At 44.7% G+C, this 19,911-nt stretch overlaps 1 protein-coding gene across 2 annotated transcripts; it reads left to right on the top strand.

The window, feature by feature from the left end:
* Window positions 1-8,603: 8,603 nt before the first annotated feature.
* On the top strand, window positions 8,604-13,664 carry CALCB (calcitonin related polypeptide beta). Of its 2 annotated transcripts, none has more exons than XM_014876265.2 (5): window positions 8,604-8,664; window positions 9,537-9,632; window positions 9,915-10,046; window positions 12,701-12,895; window positions 13,193-13,664. In XM_014876265.2, the coding sequence occupies exons 2-4, from the start codon at window positions 9,547-9,549 to the stop codon at window positions 12,861-12,863; spliced, it is 381 nt and encodes a 126-aa protein (XP_014731751.1). In that variant the 5' UTR covers window positions 8,604-8,664; window positions 9,537-9,546; the 3' UTR covers window positions 12,864-12,895; window positions 13,193-13,664. The 2 variants fall into 2 exon arrangements, with proteins under 2 accessions (XP_014731751.1, XP_014731750.1); XM_014876264.2 differs by having other exon boundaries at window positions 10,841-12,895.
* Window positions 13,665-19,911: the final 6,247 nt, after the last annotated feature.

The following is a 19,911-nucleotide window of genomic DNA, read 5'->3' as shown; positions in this document are numbered from 1 at the left end:
TTTTTTGTTGTTGTTGTTTCTGTTTTCCTTTCCAGGAATAATCCCCAGCGTTGTTCCCCCGCGGTTTCCGCCGTGTCGAAGCGCAGCGCTGGCCGCACTCTCACGGCGAGTGAGGGGGAGCAAAGCCGCGGCTCTCTGCTCCTTGTCAAGGCTCTGGGGAATCTCAAAGACACAATTTCGAGACGTCTGTCCCAGACACGGAGCCTGGGCTGTCTCCCCCTCCCTGGGGAGCCGTGGGCGATGATCCCCGCTGTGATTCCCGCTGGCAGATGTGCACTGTGCAGATGTCCGGAAGCAGGGTGATGCATCCAGGTGTGACGCATCCAGGTGTGACGCATCCAGGTGTGGTGCATCCAGGTGTGATGCCCGCCATTCCCTGCGCTGCTCAGCCCAGCAGCACCGACCCAGCAGCAGGGAATGTCCCCGGTCCGTGTGACCGAGCAGCAAGGAGATCACACACACAAACAAAGCAGCAAAGGTTGCTGTTACTTATTGAGGTGATGGCGCAGGAACCGGGGCTCGAGCTGCAGAAGAAGCCAAGATGGGTAAGGCAGAGGTCACAGAGCAATGCTGCTGTGCCATGTGACGTTCTTTACAAAACACTTCATAAACAAGGCCAGATTTGTTTCCATTCACGCCGGTTTTGTTATTACGTTGCTACTATTTTACAAGCAATTCTTGGAATAACAGAAGCATTCCTGGCCCGTTACAATTTCTGTGCCGTGTGTTTCTGACTTGAGATGTCTTTCTTGTTGAATTCATCGTAATAGCTGTACACAGATTTTTAAAGAACATTGATAAGATGTAAACAGATGAGGAATTTATGCTGATGGAGCTCATTAATAACCCCTGTCAATGCCAGCATCCTGTATCAAAATCTTACCAACTTTGTCAGAATACAAAGTGGCCTGAGCCCTGCTGGAGCTTTATTTTTTTCATTCTTCTTCCAGGCTATTTCTTTATCCTTTGTTTCAGTGAAATACTGCCTGGCGTCTTATTTGGGTCATATCTGCAAAAAATACAGGTATTTTCAATGTCAGTGCCTAAAGAATTCTCACCAAAGGGCAGGAGATTCAGGACCTCAGCTTGGCTCCAGTCAGGAGAAGAATGAAGAAAAATTGCCAAGGAGTAAAGTAAGATGTGCACGTGCTTAAGTATCTGAGAAAACATAGGAAGAGGTACTATTGCTTTGATTTATTTTTGAAGCTTATCTTCAATGTTCGGTTATTTAAGTATTTAATACCCAAAGTTTTAGATTATCATGATTTCCACTGCATCTGTGTAAGAAAAGAAAGGTGATTAACAGTTTTGGCAGCAAGCATTTTGAAGGGGCAAAAAAGGAGAAAAAAGTATAGGAAAGACCCAAGAAGAGGGGGTGAAAAGATACAGAAGAAAAGTCCAAATATTTGACTAAAAAGGAAAGAATAAACTTGTAGTGGAGGGAAAGCCAACAATATTTGACAATTTCTTCAAGCAGAGGAGAGAACAGTCAAAATTTACATTACCATAGTGTTTGAGCTGTGGGGATGGAGGGGAGATGGTGATGTTGACACTGTAACAGAGGAAGGGAAACTGAAGAGCATGATTGCAGAAAAATGAAATCCATTGTGGCCAAGCCAAATGCTAAAAGATGGTGAATCAACCAAGATTAAAGGTCCCAAGACTTCTAAAAGATGCGTGATTAAATGGAGGTAAAAAGCACCAGCATGGACAAAGATGACTGAAACTTGTCAAAAGTAAGTGATAAATAAACCCTTGTAGACAGATGAAATCACTTAAGGATGCAGGTTTAGGGATGCAAGACTCCAATTCCTGTCCAAGTGCAGGATTCCTTGCCAGTTTCTGATTGATCTTTTTATTTTTAAATTTTTTTTTCGTTCATTCATTCCTTCAGAAATGTGTGGGCAGCTTGTGCTGAATTGCTTCTTTGGGAACGTTTTGCTCATCTTAATCATGGATGATCAAATGAGCAAACTTATAGGATGAATAAAGGTTTTTTTATTTCAATTATAAAAATGATGGCTGAGTAAAGAAACCCATTAAAGCATGTATCTTTATTAAATTCTAAAACATTCTAGTCATCAAGTTTTACAATTACTTTGCACTGGAAATTTTGTAAGCAGAAGTTTGAGTAACAGGAAATGATTGTGTTCCTGTCCTCTCAAGAAAATCAGAAAGCAATTATTTGGCTTTGTATTCTTTGACTACACATGCTTATATATAGCTTTGACTTTTGAAGAAATATGCTGCCAGTTGTGGCTGTTCTCTGAGTACAAATGTTAAGATCTTTATGGTAACTCTGGGGAGAAAAATTAAATTGTTTCCAACTTTCATTAAAAATCTCACGAAATTGTATTTAGCTACAATTTGAAACAGACTCTGGTTTTCATATTCTTCAGAGTTGACATTGTAGATGGAAAACAAGGTAAACCTTTATCAGGTTGAAGTGTTTTTGTAGAGAAAGTCCATTGCTATAGTAATGTCTCTTGTTCAGTGAAATCATGGCATGATTTATAAAATGCAGGAAAACTTCTTTAGAGACAGATGTGTAAAGATTTTGGTCCTTGCCTTTGATGGTGGACTGGGGAAAAGAGAGAGACCTTCACAGATGTATATAAACTAGCCTTTCCTGAAAGAAATTAGTTTCCTAAGCCCACTGGCAAGTTTAGAGTCATGTGCAGATATTATCTGTTCCACTCACAAAGCTCTTTTTAACCTAAGTTATCATAGTGAATGACCAACTTCCATGTTACAATTATCTCCTGAGTCAAGCCTGTAATGATACTGGTGCTTTACAAATTATGTAAAACGGGAGAATCACATCTGATGTTTTCCCTTGAGAATTTGGTGATTGACTGCTGAGATAACCCCCACCTTTTCCTTCATCACTGTCCTACCCTGCCTAAATATTTCATGTCTATCAAGCAGACTCAGAAGGCTAAGAGGCTGGCTTAACTTCAAAAATAGTTTTGGCATGTTGTATTTTCTGGTTCTTTCAGCGTATACTTAGGTCAATTCTATGAATAAATTTAGAAATTCATCTTTTTAATTGATGGTCTCATATGACTGTGTGTTCCGAGAAACTCTGCTGAAAGTAGATTAGCAAATATTATGTTATAATAGCCTTTGCCTTTACATACTATTTACCAGCACTGCAAGGAGAGAGATCTTTTTTAGCCCCAAATTTCACTGAAGGCAGAGGCTAAATCAGTGCTGTGGGACCCAACAATGTCAGCACAACTGCGTGGCTCTGGGAGGGACTGAGGAAAACTCTGAGTTACCCTGGGGCTTCATCAGAACTGGCAAGACAAAGGATGAAACAATGACACGAGGGCTTCCACCCTTCTAAAGAAACAGCAAACTAACTTGAGGGCTTGAGAAACAGTTTCCCACCCTATTTTCTCTGACATGCTCTGACAATATATAAGATAATATCACAGCACTTGTGCAAGCAATGAAATCAATGTTTTATAACCATGCTGTTGCTTAACAGGATTAGTTTTCTATTCTGATGTTGTTTTCCAAGTCCCATTTTACCTGCAGAATGCAAAAAATGGAGGTGCTGATTTTGAGGGATTTTCAGAGTGAGATTTCCCTCTGTAGTTCATCCCCTCAGTGCTGCCCTGGCTACACTGTGAGTCTGCCCCTGCCTGTGTTGAGTGTGAGGGCTTGTCCTGGCCAGCCTGCTGGACGTGTAGCCTGGGACAGAGCTGGAATTGTGGCACTTGTCAGAGGGAGGGAATGTGTTTCCAGGTGGCAGGAGAGGGCTGGAGCCTGGGTGAGCCTGCTGGGAGGCTGAGCTGTGCTAAGGCAGGGCAGGGGATGACAAAGCCATAACAAACATCCCTGTGGTCTGCCCCTGCTGCCTGGCCAAGCAAACCTCAGGGCAGGACAGTGTGGCCCAGGCTGGTTTAAAGGGCTGCTCCAAACTGGATTTTGAATATATCCGGGGAAATTGCCACAAAACCTACAGAATCTTTTGGGGGTTTTGTGCAGTAAGAAGATTTCAAGGAGATTAAACCAATGCAACACTGAATTTCTGTTTAAAATGTCTTTCATAAATCAGTCTTGGAGCTTTTCTAAGGCATTTTGGAGGATAATTTGCTTCCAGAGTGATTCATAGATTTTTCACTAATTAGCTCAACAGCAGTTCCACTTTCTCAAAAGCAAGCACTGAGGCAGCCTAAATCCAGATTTAATGTCCATTAAAAAGGAAATGCTTTAGTGTTGGGATTTATATCAGTGTTATGGTTCTCAGGAAAGTACTGCATTTTTAGAAAAAGGAAGATTTTCTTCTTGGGCCAAATTCAAACCAAACCACAGATAGATTGGTGCAATATTATTTATGTGGATAAGCTTGATGTGAGTATAGACTAAATCTGAATATGTTTTTTCAGAGACTATGAGAGCAGAATTGAGGAAATAATTTGACCAATTAAGGATGTAAGTTTTGCAAAACCAACTGCCTACAAAAGTTATAGTGCTGGTTTCAGAGTTTAAGGCATTCTCCAGCTATTTAAATTATGGTGTCAGAAACTGGAGGAGAAAGATATGAAGAGAACAAATGTAATGGATTAAGTTCCTTTCCCAGAGCATCTCACCTATAGATGTCATTCCTGACAGATGTTAGAGTAACATGCCATGAAATTCTCCAATGAAAGAGGTGCCATAACTGCAATGCAACCATTCTTGCCTATCATTAATCTCAGTTAGATAAAGCTTTTCTCATGTGTGCTGTCTCCTTTGTTGCCCTTCAAAACTATATATATATATATATATATATATTATAGTACCAGATTTCAGATTTCCTTAAGGAGCAGTTTTTGCTGGCTGTTCACAGAGACAGGATCCTGGATCAAAAAGACCAGGCACCCACCAAAAAATCAGAGAAGTGACTCCCCAGGTTCTCCTTGTAAAGAAAGAGCTGATTTTACAGCTGGCTTTATCATGACTTGTCCTTGCCTGAAAAATCTTGATTAGTTGTTATGAAGAACAAACTTAGGGAGAGCAGAGACCTGAATCACACCCCCCTCCCTCGAGGAAAACTTGTTGTGTTTGTGGATCGTGGCCTCGTCACTGTCTCCCCTTTCATTTTTGTAGGGTCCACTTTTCTCTGATATGAACCAACGGTGGGAATGGAGATTTTACCTGTGCAGCTCACAGTCTCATCTTTCTTGAAGAATTGCATTTTAGTATTGAACAAAAATTGCACCATAATATATAAATGTGATATTTTTGTTTACCAGCATGTCAGCTGGTAGCATTTCAGAACTTCACTGCAATGTCTGTGGGTTCTCAGCATAATGGCAATATTTACAGTAGAAAAGATGGTCACAATTTTAAATGTATTGGTTAAATTATATCAGAGTATACTACTGGAAGAAGTTGCATCTAGTGTAGAGAAAGTCACTATAAATTAGCCCAGATTCTTCTTATGCTCAACAAATTAAAACGAATTTATTTCAAAATGAAATTCCTTTTACTTGGAGCTGGGGGTTGCATTAGATAATTTTATTTCTTAAAATAAATAAATAAAAAAATCCAGTAATTCTGTGGCTTTTTATTTAATATGCTTTGAACCTATAGCCAGCACTGAAAAAGGCAGAACAAGTCCCTTGGAACAGCTTGTTTCAGTAAATGTCTCACTTTCTTAGTGCAGTGCTCCAAAGTACCCCTCTCTGCTAGATTTTCCATGAACACTTAACCTCTAGTTTTGGATTTGTCAAGCAACAGAACAACATCATCCTGTGAAGATCCTGTCTCTTTTTTACAGCTTCAAAACCAGACAAACTGGTCAACTGCCTTTCCTCTCCACCTCATGTACAAAAGAGATATTTGCAAAAAGAAAAATGTGTTTGGGGACACCAGATGACATATAGCTGAGGGGGAGGGGGGAAATAGGACAAGCGTTCCAGCTGGGAGTCCCTCCATTAGCGCTGGCACGGAGCAGCCAAAGCGCCTGCCAACATCCAAGTGCTACATCATCCCTACGTGCCCACGAGTGCATCTATTGGCATTCGTACCTGCTGGTTTAAATTTACACTCCTTCCTGTGAAAGCTTAAAGTAGAAATGTTGGCACCTGAAATCCTGTAATCACCGGCTCCAGTCCCGGACCGAGCCACACTGGCAGGAGAAGGGCTTGAATTGACTGGAATCGACCACGAGGCAAAATTTAGCTTTTTCCTCCCAGAAAGAAGGAGGAAACTGAAATACGCTATTACAACAGAACCGTCTGGAATTTTATTGTTTTAACTTTAAACCCGGGAATATTCTATGTGGACAAGGAGTAAATAAATCCCCAAAGGAAATGGGAACAATTAACTGTTAGGATAGGAAGAGAAGAGTGGAGTTAGAGGGAAATATCAGACTGGCAGCCCAGACATTTAAGTTCCCGCACTTTATTTCTGTTGGTGTAACTGCATAAATCATATTAAAACAGCAAAAGCAAAGCCGATCCATTCCTTTAGGTGCTGCCTAATATTTGTAAATGAATCCTCAGAAAAACTACCTTAAAACCAGAAGAGGAGTCGTGAAAACGGAAGAGATTTTAAATCAAATACTTAGACTCCTTCTCCCGGGGGATTCCCGTGGTGAGCAGACGTGCGAGGGAGCTGCTGTTTAAAACGAACTTTCAAATTTGGCAGAGCGGGGTGGAGGAGAAAGCGTTCCAGGGAGCATCTCCTCTGTCACCCCTTCCAGAGCTGCAGCTTGTGAAGGGCTACGAAGATGTGTTGGGGCGGGGGGGGGAATCAACCCAAAAAGCTCCCCAAAAAGCGGTTCGGGTTGTCACTTGGAAAAAAGCAGAACTCAGACCCCCAAAACCCGAGAGGGTTTTGCAATCGCCGTTCCGCAAAACGAGGGTGGCGAACGGCGCAGCGCCCGCCGGTGGCCGCTCCCGCTGGGAGGGGAGGGGGCCGGGACACCCCAAAATGAGGATGGCGATGGACACAGCGATCCCTCCCCGGACGGCAGTCGCTTGCCAGTGTTTTCTGTATGATCGTGGTGTTGTTTTTTTTTTTTTTTTTTTTTTTTTTTTTTTTCCTAAACTTCCCAGCTAAAATCCTATCACCTGCCCCGCGGCTCTCCCGAAATTTATCCACCTGCCTGGGAACACACGGCTCCTGCCGCCGGGAGTGACCCTGGCACGGGCGGCTGTAAAACACAAACGAGGGGCTGCCGGGATGTGCGCAGGAAATCTCCCCATCCATTTGAACAGCCAAACGCGCCATCCAGCCGCGCCGGTCACCTGCTCCCTGCGCGGCCGCGCAGAGTGCGCAGAGTGCGCGGAGCTCTGCTCGCCGCGGTGTCGCCACCGGGGACGGCGACAGCGGCACGGGTGGCTCCCAGCGCTGCCGCCGGGAGCTGGGAAGTGATGGCAGGGGAGAGGGGAGACGGGTCATGCCGGGAGTCCCCAGCACGATCGGGGACCCTGCGCATCCCCACCCGGGCATCACCGGCTGGGCAGCCCGTGCTCCGCGGGGCTGCCGGTGCCGCCGCGCTCAGCGAACGCCCAGCGACTTCGGGCGGGCAGGAAAGGCGCTCCCGTTCTCTAGAAGAGCGGTGGGAGCGCTCTGCGCGCTCAGGAGCTGCAGAGCATCTCTCCCGGGCCGCTTCTCCCCCTCCCCGCGCCCCCTCCGGGCGGCAGCACGGTCGTGTCCCCCCCGCCCGTGTCGAGTGTCCCCGCGGCCGCCCCCGGTTCTTGCTGCGGCTGGGCAAACAGCCGCCCGGGCAAACATCCTGAGCAGGCAGGTGCTGTCGTGACAGAGGCTCCTCGGCGGGTGATGCATGGGCGGCTCGCAGCTGCCCGGTAATCCCCACGGGGCAGAGCGGGGCCGAGCCCCCCTTCCCGTGCGCGGAAAGGCGCTGCACCTGCCCCTGGAGTTGTGCCACGGAGATGGAGGTGATGCTGATGGTTTCCTCTCGGAGCGCGGAGTTACTCCGCGGCCCCGGCCCGGGAGGGCAGAGCACGGGAGGCGCTGGCAGGTGCCACTCGTCCCTCGCCCCGGTGAGGAGCGGCGGGTGCCGCCGCCAGCGCTCCCTCCTCTGCCGAGGAACCGGGGGCGCTCCCTGGTGCGCTCCCTTCGGGCGGCGATCAGCGCTGCCGCCCGCCGTGCCCCTGCCCCGCTTGCTGCACATCCCTCCCGCGCCCGCCGGTGCGGAACCCCCGCCGCCCACACGCGGGTACAGCCGGGCTGCGCTCCCAGAGCTCCGAGAGCCGCGGCGGCGGCCGGGGCGGGAATTCCCGGGGAAGGGAGCGGCGGCGCTCTGCAATGCGGTCCCACCGCTGCAGAGGTCGCCACGCGTGAGCGGTGCAGCGGGGGCGCGGCGGGAGGGGAGGGGAGCGGCCGGGCCCCCGCCCCGCCCGGTCCGGTCCGGTCCGGTGCCGCCCTGCGCATCGCCCCGGCCGCGCCGCGCTGGATTTTTTTTTTTTTGTGAATGGGACTCTCAAGGAGCGGGCCATGACGTCACCGCCCGGCCCCATCGGCGCCCAATAGCGGAGCGGGCCCCGCCGCGCGGCCGGCGCGGTGATTGGCTGGAGGGCGCGCGCGGGCGCCCACGCAGGCAGGTATAAAAGGGAGCGGCGGGCAGTGCGTGACACCGCGGATCGGCGGCGACAGCGGCACCGGCACCGCGCCCGCTCCTGCGCTCCGCTCCGCACCCCGGTAAGCCCCGCGTCCCCCCGCGTCTCCCCGTCCCCCCGCGTCTCTGCTTTGGCACCTCCGTTCGTGTGCGCGGGGCAGCGAGAGCCAAGTCTTTCCTCAGCCGCTGATGCGCCGTGGCGTGTCCGGCCAGGACAAAGTGCTGCGGCAAAGGGCGCCCCGGGGAGCCGCAGGGAAGAGGGGCATCCTTTGGAAGCGGGCTCGTAGTTCCCGTCGAGTACCGGGAGCTGGCTAAAATCAGGATGATGTGGTGGTGGTGATGATGTGCTCCTTGGAGTCCGAGACACTGATGCTGTGGGAGAGGTGTATCTCTAATCTTCAATAATAGATGTTTTTATAGCTTTTGTGCTTATGATTTTTTAACTTATCCTCCTCTCTGGTTTCAGGCTAGAAATATTTATTGAAATGAAACTACTTAATAATTCTTAGTGTAATCTGATCTGGGGTGTTAGTGTTCTGGCTGGCAAGAAGCAACCAGCTTCAGGTAAAGTGCTAACAGGGGCACTTTGTTCTCAAAAATGTTAAACACTTACTGTTTTTCCTTGTCTGTCCATGTCGGACACACGGTCTGTGACATTGTGTGCAGTACTTAGGGGAATGTATTTTCTGCCAGTTTGAAGAAAACTGCTTTAAGTTGAATGCAAATAGCTGCAGCCACGTTATTCTGCCCTGTAATAGTGCCAAGCTATAATAAAATTTTGAGAAAACTGAAGCACAATAGCAATAATCAAAATAAACGAAAAGGTGAATTTAAAATATAAAGCTGTTCATATTTGTGCTACTTGTGGCTAAGGAAGCAGTGACCTCTTCAGTGGAACTTGCAGGATTGAGAGGGCTGGAAAACAGCCATTGCTTGATGTACCTCTTTGTTGTAGAGAGGAAATCATGGTTATGCTGAAGATTTCATCTTTCCTTGCTGTTTATGCCTTGGTTGTGTGCCAGATGGACAGCTTCCAGGCAGCCCCAGTCAGGTAAGAAGCTGGTCCTGTTGCTGAGTGCTCTGTCTGAATGCTATGAAAATGCTTAATATTCTTGAGAGGTCTAGGAGGGAAACAGAAGAGGGTGAAGGAGAAAGGTGGCTGCTTTTTTGTGCTGTGGTGTTTTGATTCCATCATTAAACCGTGCGAGGGGAGCCCATCGGGGTTTGCACATTCCCACCCTGAAAGGCACTGTCAATGACACACAGCCTGTCAAAGCCCTCTCTCTGCAGCAGTCTGGGCTTTATTCACCCTGTTTGCTTTGCCTCTGCCTAGACCTGGCTTGGAGTCCATAACGGATCGAGTGACTCTCAGTGATTACGAAGCTCGCAGGTTATTAAATGCGCTGGTGAAAGAGTTCATACAGATGACAGCAGAAGAGCTGGAGCAAGCCTCCGAGGGGAACAGGTAAGGACTGCAGTCCTGGGCAGCAGAAGAGCAATGTGGGAGTGTTATATGTTTGGGATTTAGCAAAAGCCATTTGAGCAGACCCTCTGCAGGTCAAGATCTTTTTGGTTTTTTGGGGTTATGGCTAACTGGTGAAGGATGATACTGCAGAGACATCCTAGTGTTGGTGTCAAGAGAATGGCTTAACCTAGTTAACCTGCCTCTATCTGTCTCTTACTTGGAGGGCGTTTTGAGCTTGAATGAGTAGGTTGTGTTAAAATATGGCAACAAAAGGTATGTCTTCCCAGTGGGAGTGTTAGGGGATTACTCAGTCACTCTTGGATTCTCTGTCGTGCAAGTGCATGCTGTTGTAAGGCATGGAAAGTCCCTGGCAGGAGGGATGTGTTCCTCCTGATGCACGAAGCCACTGTCCCTGGGACCGAAGGCATGCAGGAGCATTTGCATTATCCTAACAGGATTTGCATTGGAATGCATGGGGATGGATGAGGCACTGAGCAGCATGCGGGATACGGGGGAAGTTCAACTTCCTGACCTCTGACTATATGAGCATTCAAAAGCCTAATGGACTTGCTTGTCAACAAAATTGGATTCATTAACAAATGGTGTTTTCCTTCTGACTGCTTTCGTATGGACTTGCCTTGCATGGAATGTGATGCCGAGGGTTTGGATTTATTTTGAATGAACTTTTAAGTTTCCTAACGGTAGATCTTTTATGTAGGGAAGAAATGCATGAATGTGCATGTTTGAGGTTACTCTTCCTCTGGGCATGTTTTTATTTTTTTTCCCCCCTGCAGCCTGGATAGACCCATTTCCAAACGCTGTGCCAGTCTGAGTACTTGTGTGCTGGGCAAACTGTCTCAAGAATTGCACAAATTGCAAACTTACCCTCGCACTGACGTCGGGGCTGGAACTCCTGGCAAGAAACGGAATGTGCTGAGTGACCTGGAACATGAACGCTATGCAAACTATGGGGAACCCCTAGGAAACAACTAGACATGCTTATTTCTCCCCCTCCTCCCCCTTTTTTAACCTGATGCATGTGGATCTAACTTTGATTGCTAACTTTGCTGTGTTCTTTTGATTCTGTTTTCGACAGAGAATGTTTGAGATGGACCTAATGTTAGGAAGACCAAGAACATAACATGCATACCAAACTAGGGGAAAAAAAATAAAGAAAAATAATCAGCACTGCCTTGACATTCTAAATGATTTTCTTAGACACTGATTAAAAAAAAATTCGAAAAAAGGTTCTTCATTTCTGGCTGCTAAATGTACAAGTAGATTCTTTCTTTTGTGCTTGCCCATGCACTTGTTCAATAAACCTATTTTTCTATAAGGATTAGATCTGCTTGGTTTAACAGTTTGTTTTAGAAAATGAGATTTCTAGATGAGGCTAGAAAAACTTTGCAACTTGTCTTAGTGCTCAAGAGAGGCAATGCTAGTAACTTCTAGAAAAGTTGTAAGAGAACTTACAAGTCAAAGTTTTACATATAAATTGATATGTACTGCTGTAATCAGACATGCATGCAGTCCTGTTGGTAGGGACCCTGAGAAGCAAAGAAATCAGGAAGGCTCATACATATTCATTCTAACAAACTAGAAATGTAATCCTGTTTAAAACTGGGTACTGAACATGTCCAGGTAAGAATTTTGTGGTCTTTTTCTTTTCTTATTTTACAATGGGTCTTTGCACTATATGTAAAACTTGTACCTTGAAATATTTGTGTTGATTTACAATTCACCTACACTAGGTTATCTTGCATTAAGAGCCCAATTCGGATTTCTTCATGGTTTTGTTGCAGCACTGCATCTATCTTGTAATTAGGGGCTCTCTCAAAAACTTGGCATTGATAGTAAAAACAGCTCCTCATTGTTAACATTAATAAACTGCCTTGTGATGCTTAGCTGAGAAAAATCCCTCCTACTGCAAGAAAAACTCATTGCTTTAGTAGAAAGTTCTTCAAGCAAGGATTGTGTGAATGCATATTCCTTGAAATTCCCCATAGACCACAACTCTTAGCTGTAGGCTGAATTGTGAATAGAGAACTAAGATTGTCCAAGTCTGAACTGGTGAAGTTCTGTAGTAGACAAAGACCTAACTGGAGGACAGAGAGGTTCTCCAGTTCCTACCACGTACCTGGAAGCAGTGGCTCAGCTCTGAGTCACTGACAGAACTCCTGTAGTGGTCAGTGATGCTGCAATTCCATGTGTTTTCTGGCTGTTAGGGAGCACAGGTGTTGGAGTGAGAAGCGAATCATCTCTGTCTGCTACTGACTTTCAGGAACAAAATACAAATGTAAGCTTATGTAGGAAGCGAGGATTGTTTAAATTCTCCAGATCTGAACTTCCTCAGCTCCTTTCCATGGCCATAATGCCTGCCTGGAGGCAGGCAGTAGCCCAGATATGGCTGAAAATCTGGTCTGGATTTAGTCTTCTGGATTTAGTCCAGCTGCTTTCATAAAGTGAGCCTGACATTGAGAAAACCATAAAGAGCCTTCTTGTAGCAGCTGTAAGCTGTGCACAGAAGGTGCAAATGCCTGCTGCACAGCCAGCCTGCTTCTAATCCTGCAGAAGAGCCTTGGCTGCTCAGTGATGTGTAACTGTGTGCAGGGTTTGTGCTGCAGGAACTAACTCTTCCTTTTCCTCCTGAAAAGCAGTGTGACAGCACAGAAGAGGGCCTGCAACACAGCCACCTGTGTGACCCACCGCCTGGCAGACTTCCTGAGCAGGTCAGGGGCAGTGGGCAAGAACAATTTCGTCCCAACCAACGTGGGCTCCAAGGCCTTTGGCAGGCGGAGAAGAAGCGTCCAGAAATAGGAAATGGGAGGCTGAGTGGTGATGTGGACACGGTAAATACAGGACACCAAACAGAGCCTGGGGCATCACCAACGTTTGGGTTTTGTGGGGGGAATAGCAGACCTGCAGTGGTAACCTCTGAGAAGACAGGGAGAGTAAGAGTGTCAAAAGAAAAAAAGATGTTACAAATAAAACAGAGATGTGTAGACTGTGAAGAAGAGCTCTTGGAGGTGTTCTGCACCTTCAGAGTGCATTAACTAAACCAAACAATTTGGTTGGAATGATTTGCTTGTTTTGCCACTAACATTTCATTATCAACAAATCAGTAACTCTGGTTTTCTTTCTTACAGGTTGCAATGAAACTGAAAACTCGACTTTAATTTCTAATGGAAGCAACTCTTCTTCATAAACCAAGACCACCAAAAAGATTAATTTTTCATCCTACTATTGAAAATGTTTTATTTAATACAAATGAAAACACTTCTGTTATGTATAGTAAAAGAGAATCTAGTTATTAAAGTTAAATTATTGTATATTCTTTTTATATGCAACTCTATTTCAAATAAAATGTGACGGCATCTATTCTTTATTTATCTTCCAGCTTATGTGATCCATGCTACTTCTCCTGGCCCTACTGCCAAATCTCGGGGATTATACCAAACTGCTGCCTGGCAAGGCATATGTGTATTATACAGTGTGCTGTGCCTTGATGTAAAACACTTAACTATCCTGATTGTACAGTATGTTTAAAAAAAGAGAAATCACTTCAATATTGTATTATTTGTGAATTTACGCAAAATTAAAAAAAGTATTTTAGATACACTTGGGTTGAGAAACTGATTTTTCATTTGGACACGCTTATGGAGACATGTGGCACTAAGCCAACATCATTGCAGATCAGCTAGTCCATTGATCTGCTCCAGCCTTATTAACTATAAATACTAAGGTTTGAGTCAAAAGTTCAGAACAGAAAGAATAGCTGTGTTTCATATATATTAAAAAAACCCCAAATGAACCAAAAGACACCGCTTAGTGAGACTTCTGCTAGAAAAATAAAACGAAGCCACAGGTACATTTAGTAAAAACATGGAGCCAAATCTCATGTGTAGTTTAAAACTGAATCTTTTTGTACAGGCTTTAATGCAGATGAAAGGGCCTGACAGCCACTGTAGATTTTTGTGTAAGGTGAAAAAAGTGAATTAGAATGGAAGAGAAAGGGAAGCTACGGAAATGTACATTTCTTTGAAGCAATCCTGAGACAGAATCTATTCAGGGATCAGGGATAAATAATTAGAGTGAGTGGAGAAGAGGGTAGCTGGATGCATTCCATGCACTTCTGAGTGGTGCTGCCAACTTCCTTCTCAAAGCTGCTGCTGTTTCAGTTTAGTAGCTGAGTCAGATATTTGTTTAGATTTGTTTTGTGCTGTACAGCCCGACCCCAAAATCTGCTCCATCAGTTCAGATGAATCCCAGAAGGGGTGAGGGAAGAGGCCAATGTGCCCCCAGCTCCCCATCCACGGCACAGGATTGCATGCAGAGGGCTCTGGGTTATGTCCAGAGAGGAGACTCCACCTTGCTGTGCGAAGTGGAGCTTCTCATGCTGTGTGTGTGTGTGTCTCTGCTGCAGGTGTAAATGCCAAAGAGGAGCTTGGCCAGCCCGGTGTGGCCAGGGAGGCTGCCCAGTGACAACACTCCCAGTCCCTGGCAGTTCCTTGGGGAGCACCAGCCCAGGTAAGTCAGTGCACAGAGCACACCTTGGAGGGCATGAACCACTGCACTGTCCTTGTGCAAGGATCTGCTCGGGTTTGGCCAAAATACCAGTTTGGGAACCTGTAAGCACTTCTTGCCATGTTTCAGGTGTTTTCCTCCATTTTTCTTTACAAAAAGTGGGGGTCCTATGCTGGAATTACCCCAGCAGCACCTTTCCCTGTCACTGCAGATCCTCTGGGCACAGGTGACAACTTGTTTGTTTTGTTTCCTAATACAGTACTCAGCAGCTTAACCTTCTCCAAGGCAGAATACTGAGTACAGTTATTGGGGTGGATACATGCAATTTAGTGATTTATATTCAATAAAAAGCCTGGCAATGTCCATAGGCCCCTTCTGTCTTTAAAGTCTAAATGGTCAGGCAGTTTGTTTTTTCTCATTTACAGCCATTCTCTGCTGAGAGACACCTGAGGCTCTGCATAACTGAGTGTCAGCTGCACTGTCCATCTAATTTAAAAACGATTAGTCCTTCTTTTCACTTTAACAAAGCTAAATCTATCTTTCTGTCAGACTAAGGGATTTCCTCAGACCAACATTCCACACCACAGCACAAACCTAACATGTAAAACATTCTAGGAGCCTTGGTGCTGGCTTTGACATTGTCCTGCGATATAGGGAATTTGGGTGAAAATTTTGATACATGGTTTTTGTGTTGATTGTTGTTTTCTTTCTCCTTAGGAAGAACTAGCTGCTTTCCCACCTCAGGATCTATTCCTGCTGTATCTTCTGTCTCATTTCTCCTTAGAATCTGTCTGCACATCAATGCAATACACTTAGCAGTACATATCCCTGTAAAGGACAGAGGGTTGAGCACTATGGAAGCGAGGGGGAATACAAATAAAACTTTTCCATGATGTGAAGGGATAGAAGCCCTTCACCACAAAAATGAGATGCTCAGAGCATCAGAAGAAGCTAGGGAAAATCAGAGTTGTAAGCAGTAATATTTTAAATAAAATTGTTGTAGTTTTAAAGCATTAAACACGGTAGAAGGAATTGCAAAGGTGCTCAAAGATGTCAATTGCTTTGACTGACTGTGTGCAAGTGGAAGAAATTGCTTCCAGTTTTAAAAGGTCCTGTTCTGGGTAATATTACCCAAACTTCTACTCCAGGAGAAAACCTGTTTTGGAGTTAGCATTTAAAAAGGCAAAGTGTGTTTTCTAATGCACATTTCTGTCCTTTTAAAATACATTGCAGTTTTAAGAATACTTGAAGCTGGTGGAAAGCATAACTTTGGTGCAGTATATGTGAGTGGCACCAAACCCAAGTTACTTAGCATTCAGTATTCATGCACAAGTGTCTATGTTCTTACTTATGAGGTAACATCAGCTTGACTATATTTTGGTTCTAATATTTTTAGATGTCTGTCTGTGTGTGTTTTCTTTAACCACTAAGGTTTTGGAGTTTTTTAATCCGAGTGCAAGTGAAGTTTTGGGAGAGTATTTTGCAAGCAAAGGCAAAAATGGAAGAAATTTCTGAGAAAGAAAGGGGACAGGTGGTGATCTGCTCCTAGACCTGACTCAGTTTTTGGTTCAGGATCGTTCACCAGCACATTGCTGCACACACTGATAGAGCATCATTTTGAAATAACCCAAGTGGACTTCCACTGTGGCAATTTTTTTTTTCTCCTTCTGTTAGTGAAATTTAATTCATCTTCCTGAAAGCTTCCATTATCTGCAGTGTGAGAAAGGAGCAGAGCTAATGTTATTGCTTCTGACACTGAACACTGCCAAAAGCAACTTATATCAGGCAGTAGTAAATTTTGGTATTGGTTATCTAATCCAGCATTGTCATGTCTAATTAGCAGATTGAACATCTCTAAGAGGTGAAGAGTTTAAAACATGCTGGAGAGTTCGGATCTGTGCATTTTTCTCGACTGAACTGTCTCAGAACAGGTGAATAGTGACTGGAGAGAAGGTGAGTGCTTCAAGCCTGGCTTCAGGCAGGTTGGGCACTGGCACTTGGCTCCAGACTGGTCACAGTCACTGGCCCTGGAGCCAGCTGGACGTGCCCTGGCAGCTCCAAGGCTCTGCACGGTGCACACCTTCACTGGCTCTTTACTCTTCCAAAAGGCACCACATCCTTTTCCTATTCTCCACTCTGGATGCTCCTTATGCCTTCCAGAATTATTTTTTTCTGCAGAAAATGCCCAAAGAGTACAGTACCCCTCTTTTTTTTTTTTTTTTTTTTTTCCCATAGAAAGGAAATAATTCCCATTTCCAACTTACACCTAACATTGTCATACTTTCTCTGTGAACTTTCCAATCTGTGAGATTTCTGATTCAATGGACTAATCAGAATCATTGCAACATTTATCTTTTCTTTCTATTCTTGGCTTCACCACAGCTCTTATTTTCACCAATTACTCTTTTGGCTGCTGCTGATCCCAGCTAAATTATTAGTGTCACCTCCACGAAAGCAAATAATTGCTTTCCAGTCTGAATGTGGAACTTGAGGGCTTTAAACACTGAATGATTTGTGCGATTATGACGGAAGGGAAGGGAAGGGAAGGGAAGGGAAGGGAAGGGAAGGGAAGGGAAGGGAAGGGAAGGGAAGGGAAGGGAAGGGAAGGGAAGGGAAGGGAAGGGAAGGGAAGGGAAGGGAAGGGAAGGGAGGAACTCATACTGGAGCAGGTTTTTTGGCAGGACTTGTGACCCCATGAGGAGCCTGTTCCTGAAGGACTGCACTCTGTGGAAAGGGACCAATGCTGGAGCAGTTCACAGGATGCAGCCATGGGAAAGACTCACACTGGAAGAGCTCCTGGGGGACTTTGTCCTGTGGGAGAGGCCCCACTCTGGAGCAGGGAGCAGCCTGAGGAGTCCTCCCCAGGCAGAGAAAGGAGCTGCAGAATCTGAGTGTGATGAACTGAGCACAGCCCTCATTCCCCATCTGCTGGGGGGGACAAATGGGAGAAACTGGGAGTAAAGTTACACCTGGGAATAGGGGAGAGGTGGGGGGAGAGGTTTGTAAGACTTGGTTTTACTTACTATTATTTAACTGTGATTGATTGTAATAAATTAAACTGATTTCCACAAGTTTAGTCTGCTTTGCCCATAAAGTGAGTGCTGAGTGATCTCTTCTTATCTCATCCCATGAACCTTTCATTATATTTTCCTCCCATGTCCAGCTGAGGATGGAGAGTGACAGAGTGGATCTGCACCTGGAGTCTAGCCAGAGTCAACCCACCACACTAAAGGAATATAATCACATGGCTATTTGGAGCCTTTATAATTTTTTTGTAGCTTTGCATATACAAATATATTGGGTCAGACACATTAATTTGCACATTATTCTGCTGACATGCTTGAAAGATTGTTACAGGTCTTCACTGTGTTCTGTTGTGGAAGAAGCCAACTATTCTAGTTAACATATTTACCTAAGATAGTTGAATAATTAGTTTATAATTCCATTTCTAGCTCATGAAATGACCATGACTTTATATGGAACCATAACATAGCTGTTATTTGTAGTGGGTAGGAATGGCCTGTTACTGAAAATAAATTCCAAGAAAGTTCATCAGGGGAAGGATGACAATCCTTGCAGGTCAGTGACTTCCATGTGGACAGGCAGATTTTACCTATGGATAAGTCAAAGTAGCTTAGGGGAACTTTTTAGCAGAATATCAATCCTGCTGGACAGGCTGAAGGAGACAATGTTGCCAGGGTCATTCTGGACTGTGTACATTTCCCAAGGAAGGTTTCAGTCTTAGTTCATGCAGTCCTTCTTTATCATTCTGTAGTTAAAGATACTATCTAAGAGTTAAATTAGTTATGAAAATTAATATTGATTTGTGTTCCTAATGTAATAGAAGCAGAGAATTACATAGAAAAAGGAAAGAGTTCTGACCTTCAAATACTGGAAACATTGAGTTTAAATGAAAACTGCCATAGTTTTTGTTTAAAGGGCTTACAGATAAGCAGATGAGAGTCCAAACCATTTGAACCCCTTTGAAAGTGAAGTCAAAGATTTTTTTTCATAAACTTCATGCTTTGGCTATCTCTGGTTTAAGCTTAGTCTTGGTAAGGTTGCACACTTCAGTGGACCAAAGGTTTGTTGGCATTATGTGAGGATGCCATTTGCTTCTTCTTCATGCCTTAGGTTCTCAGAAGAAACAAAATGTCTTTATTGCACCTTTTCCTAACAGTCAGTGGCAGAGCTATGTGTTACCTTGCTCCTCATGTGTCAAAGCACTGGATTTGTAACTGTGTGTTTTAAAACCACATACATTTATTTAACTTAATGAAGTGCCTTCGTGACTGAAGTTTTTGAAAGGATTTCTGTCCCTATTCTGTTATTCCAGTGACTTTCTCCCCAACAAAAATTTCATTGCTTATTTGTTATCACTTGTTAGATTTTCAGAAGCTGCATTTCGTGGGCTGCCACTGGTGCCACTGCAGTGATGTGGTAGGATTGGAGGTCAAGGCTCTACTCTTACACAGACCTGTAATCTGGCAGGTGAAAACCACTTCTAGCTCAGGTGCTTTTGATGATATGTCAAGGTAAAATTAACTTGGGTTGTCTCTCACAGCCAGCCAGATTTAAGCTGATCGTGGTCCATCAGCCTCCTGAACTCCAAGAAAACTGCTTTCTCCATCAGGTGGGTTCTCTAGCCATGGACACCAGGATTTGCTTTTCTTATTCCCCTCCCCAGCCACGTGTTGCTCTTGTGTCAGGTTTCAGCCTGAAACCTTCTGGGTGTCAAAAATTAAAGCCTTTAGCCTCATCTTTTTGTGCATCAGGTGCTTTTTGCTGTATACCATATAATCATATACCTGATTTAGTAACCCTTATGTCTCACAACTCACTTTTTTTCTTTGCACTGTTGAGAATTGCATTGTTTCCAATTTGGTTGGTGATTATCTGGTGAGCTGAATCTCCTTCACAGCACTCACAGAGGACTCTGAATTTGTATTTATATAATGTGTACCCATAAAGCCCATTTATATCACCACACAAGTATGAAGTGCCTGCGAGGTGAACAAAAATCCAGACTAATATTTCCATGTCTTCAGTCTCAGGTTAAAGTTATGTCTGGTAGAAAGAGAGGGAAAGGCATCACTCTGTTTTAGCAAGTTTTTAGTGTTTGCACAGAAATGAAAACTCTATAAACCTGCTAAAGTTAAGGGAGTGATTGGTAAATACATCTTCTAGAAGCTAGAGGGCACAGGAGCCACAGAAAGCTTCTGGTATAACTCAGTTACCAGGAGGTGTGAGTGAGTCAGAGTAACTTTTACTTCTTTTCACAGAAAATGGCACTTGCTGCTCAAGTTCAAACAGATTTTTTTTTTCTCTTTCTGAAGAGAAG

Source organism: Sturnus vulgaris, chromosome 18, assembly GCF_052056855.1.
Source record: "Sturnus vulgaris isolate bStuVul1 chromosome 18, bStuVul1.hap1, whole genome shotgun sequence".
NCBI classification, from domain to species: domain Eukaryota; kingdom Metazoa; phylum Chordata; class Aves; order Passeriformes; family Sturnidae; genus Sturnus; species Sturnus vulgaris.
The sequence above is the reverse complement of the archived record's forward strand: the minus strand, read 5'-3'. Positions and strand labels throughout refer to the sequence as shown.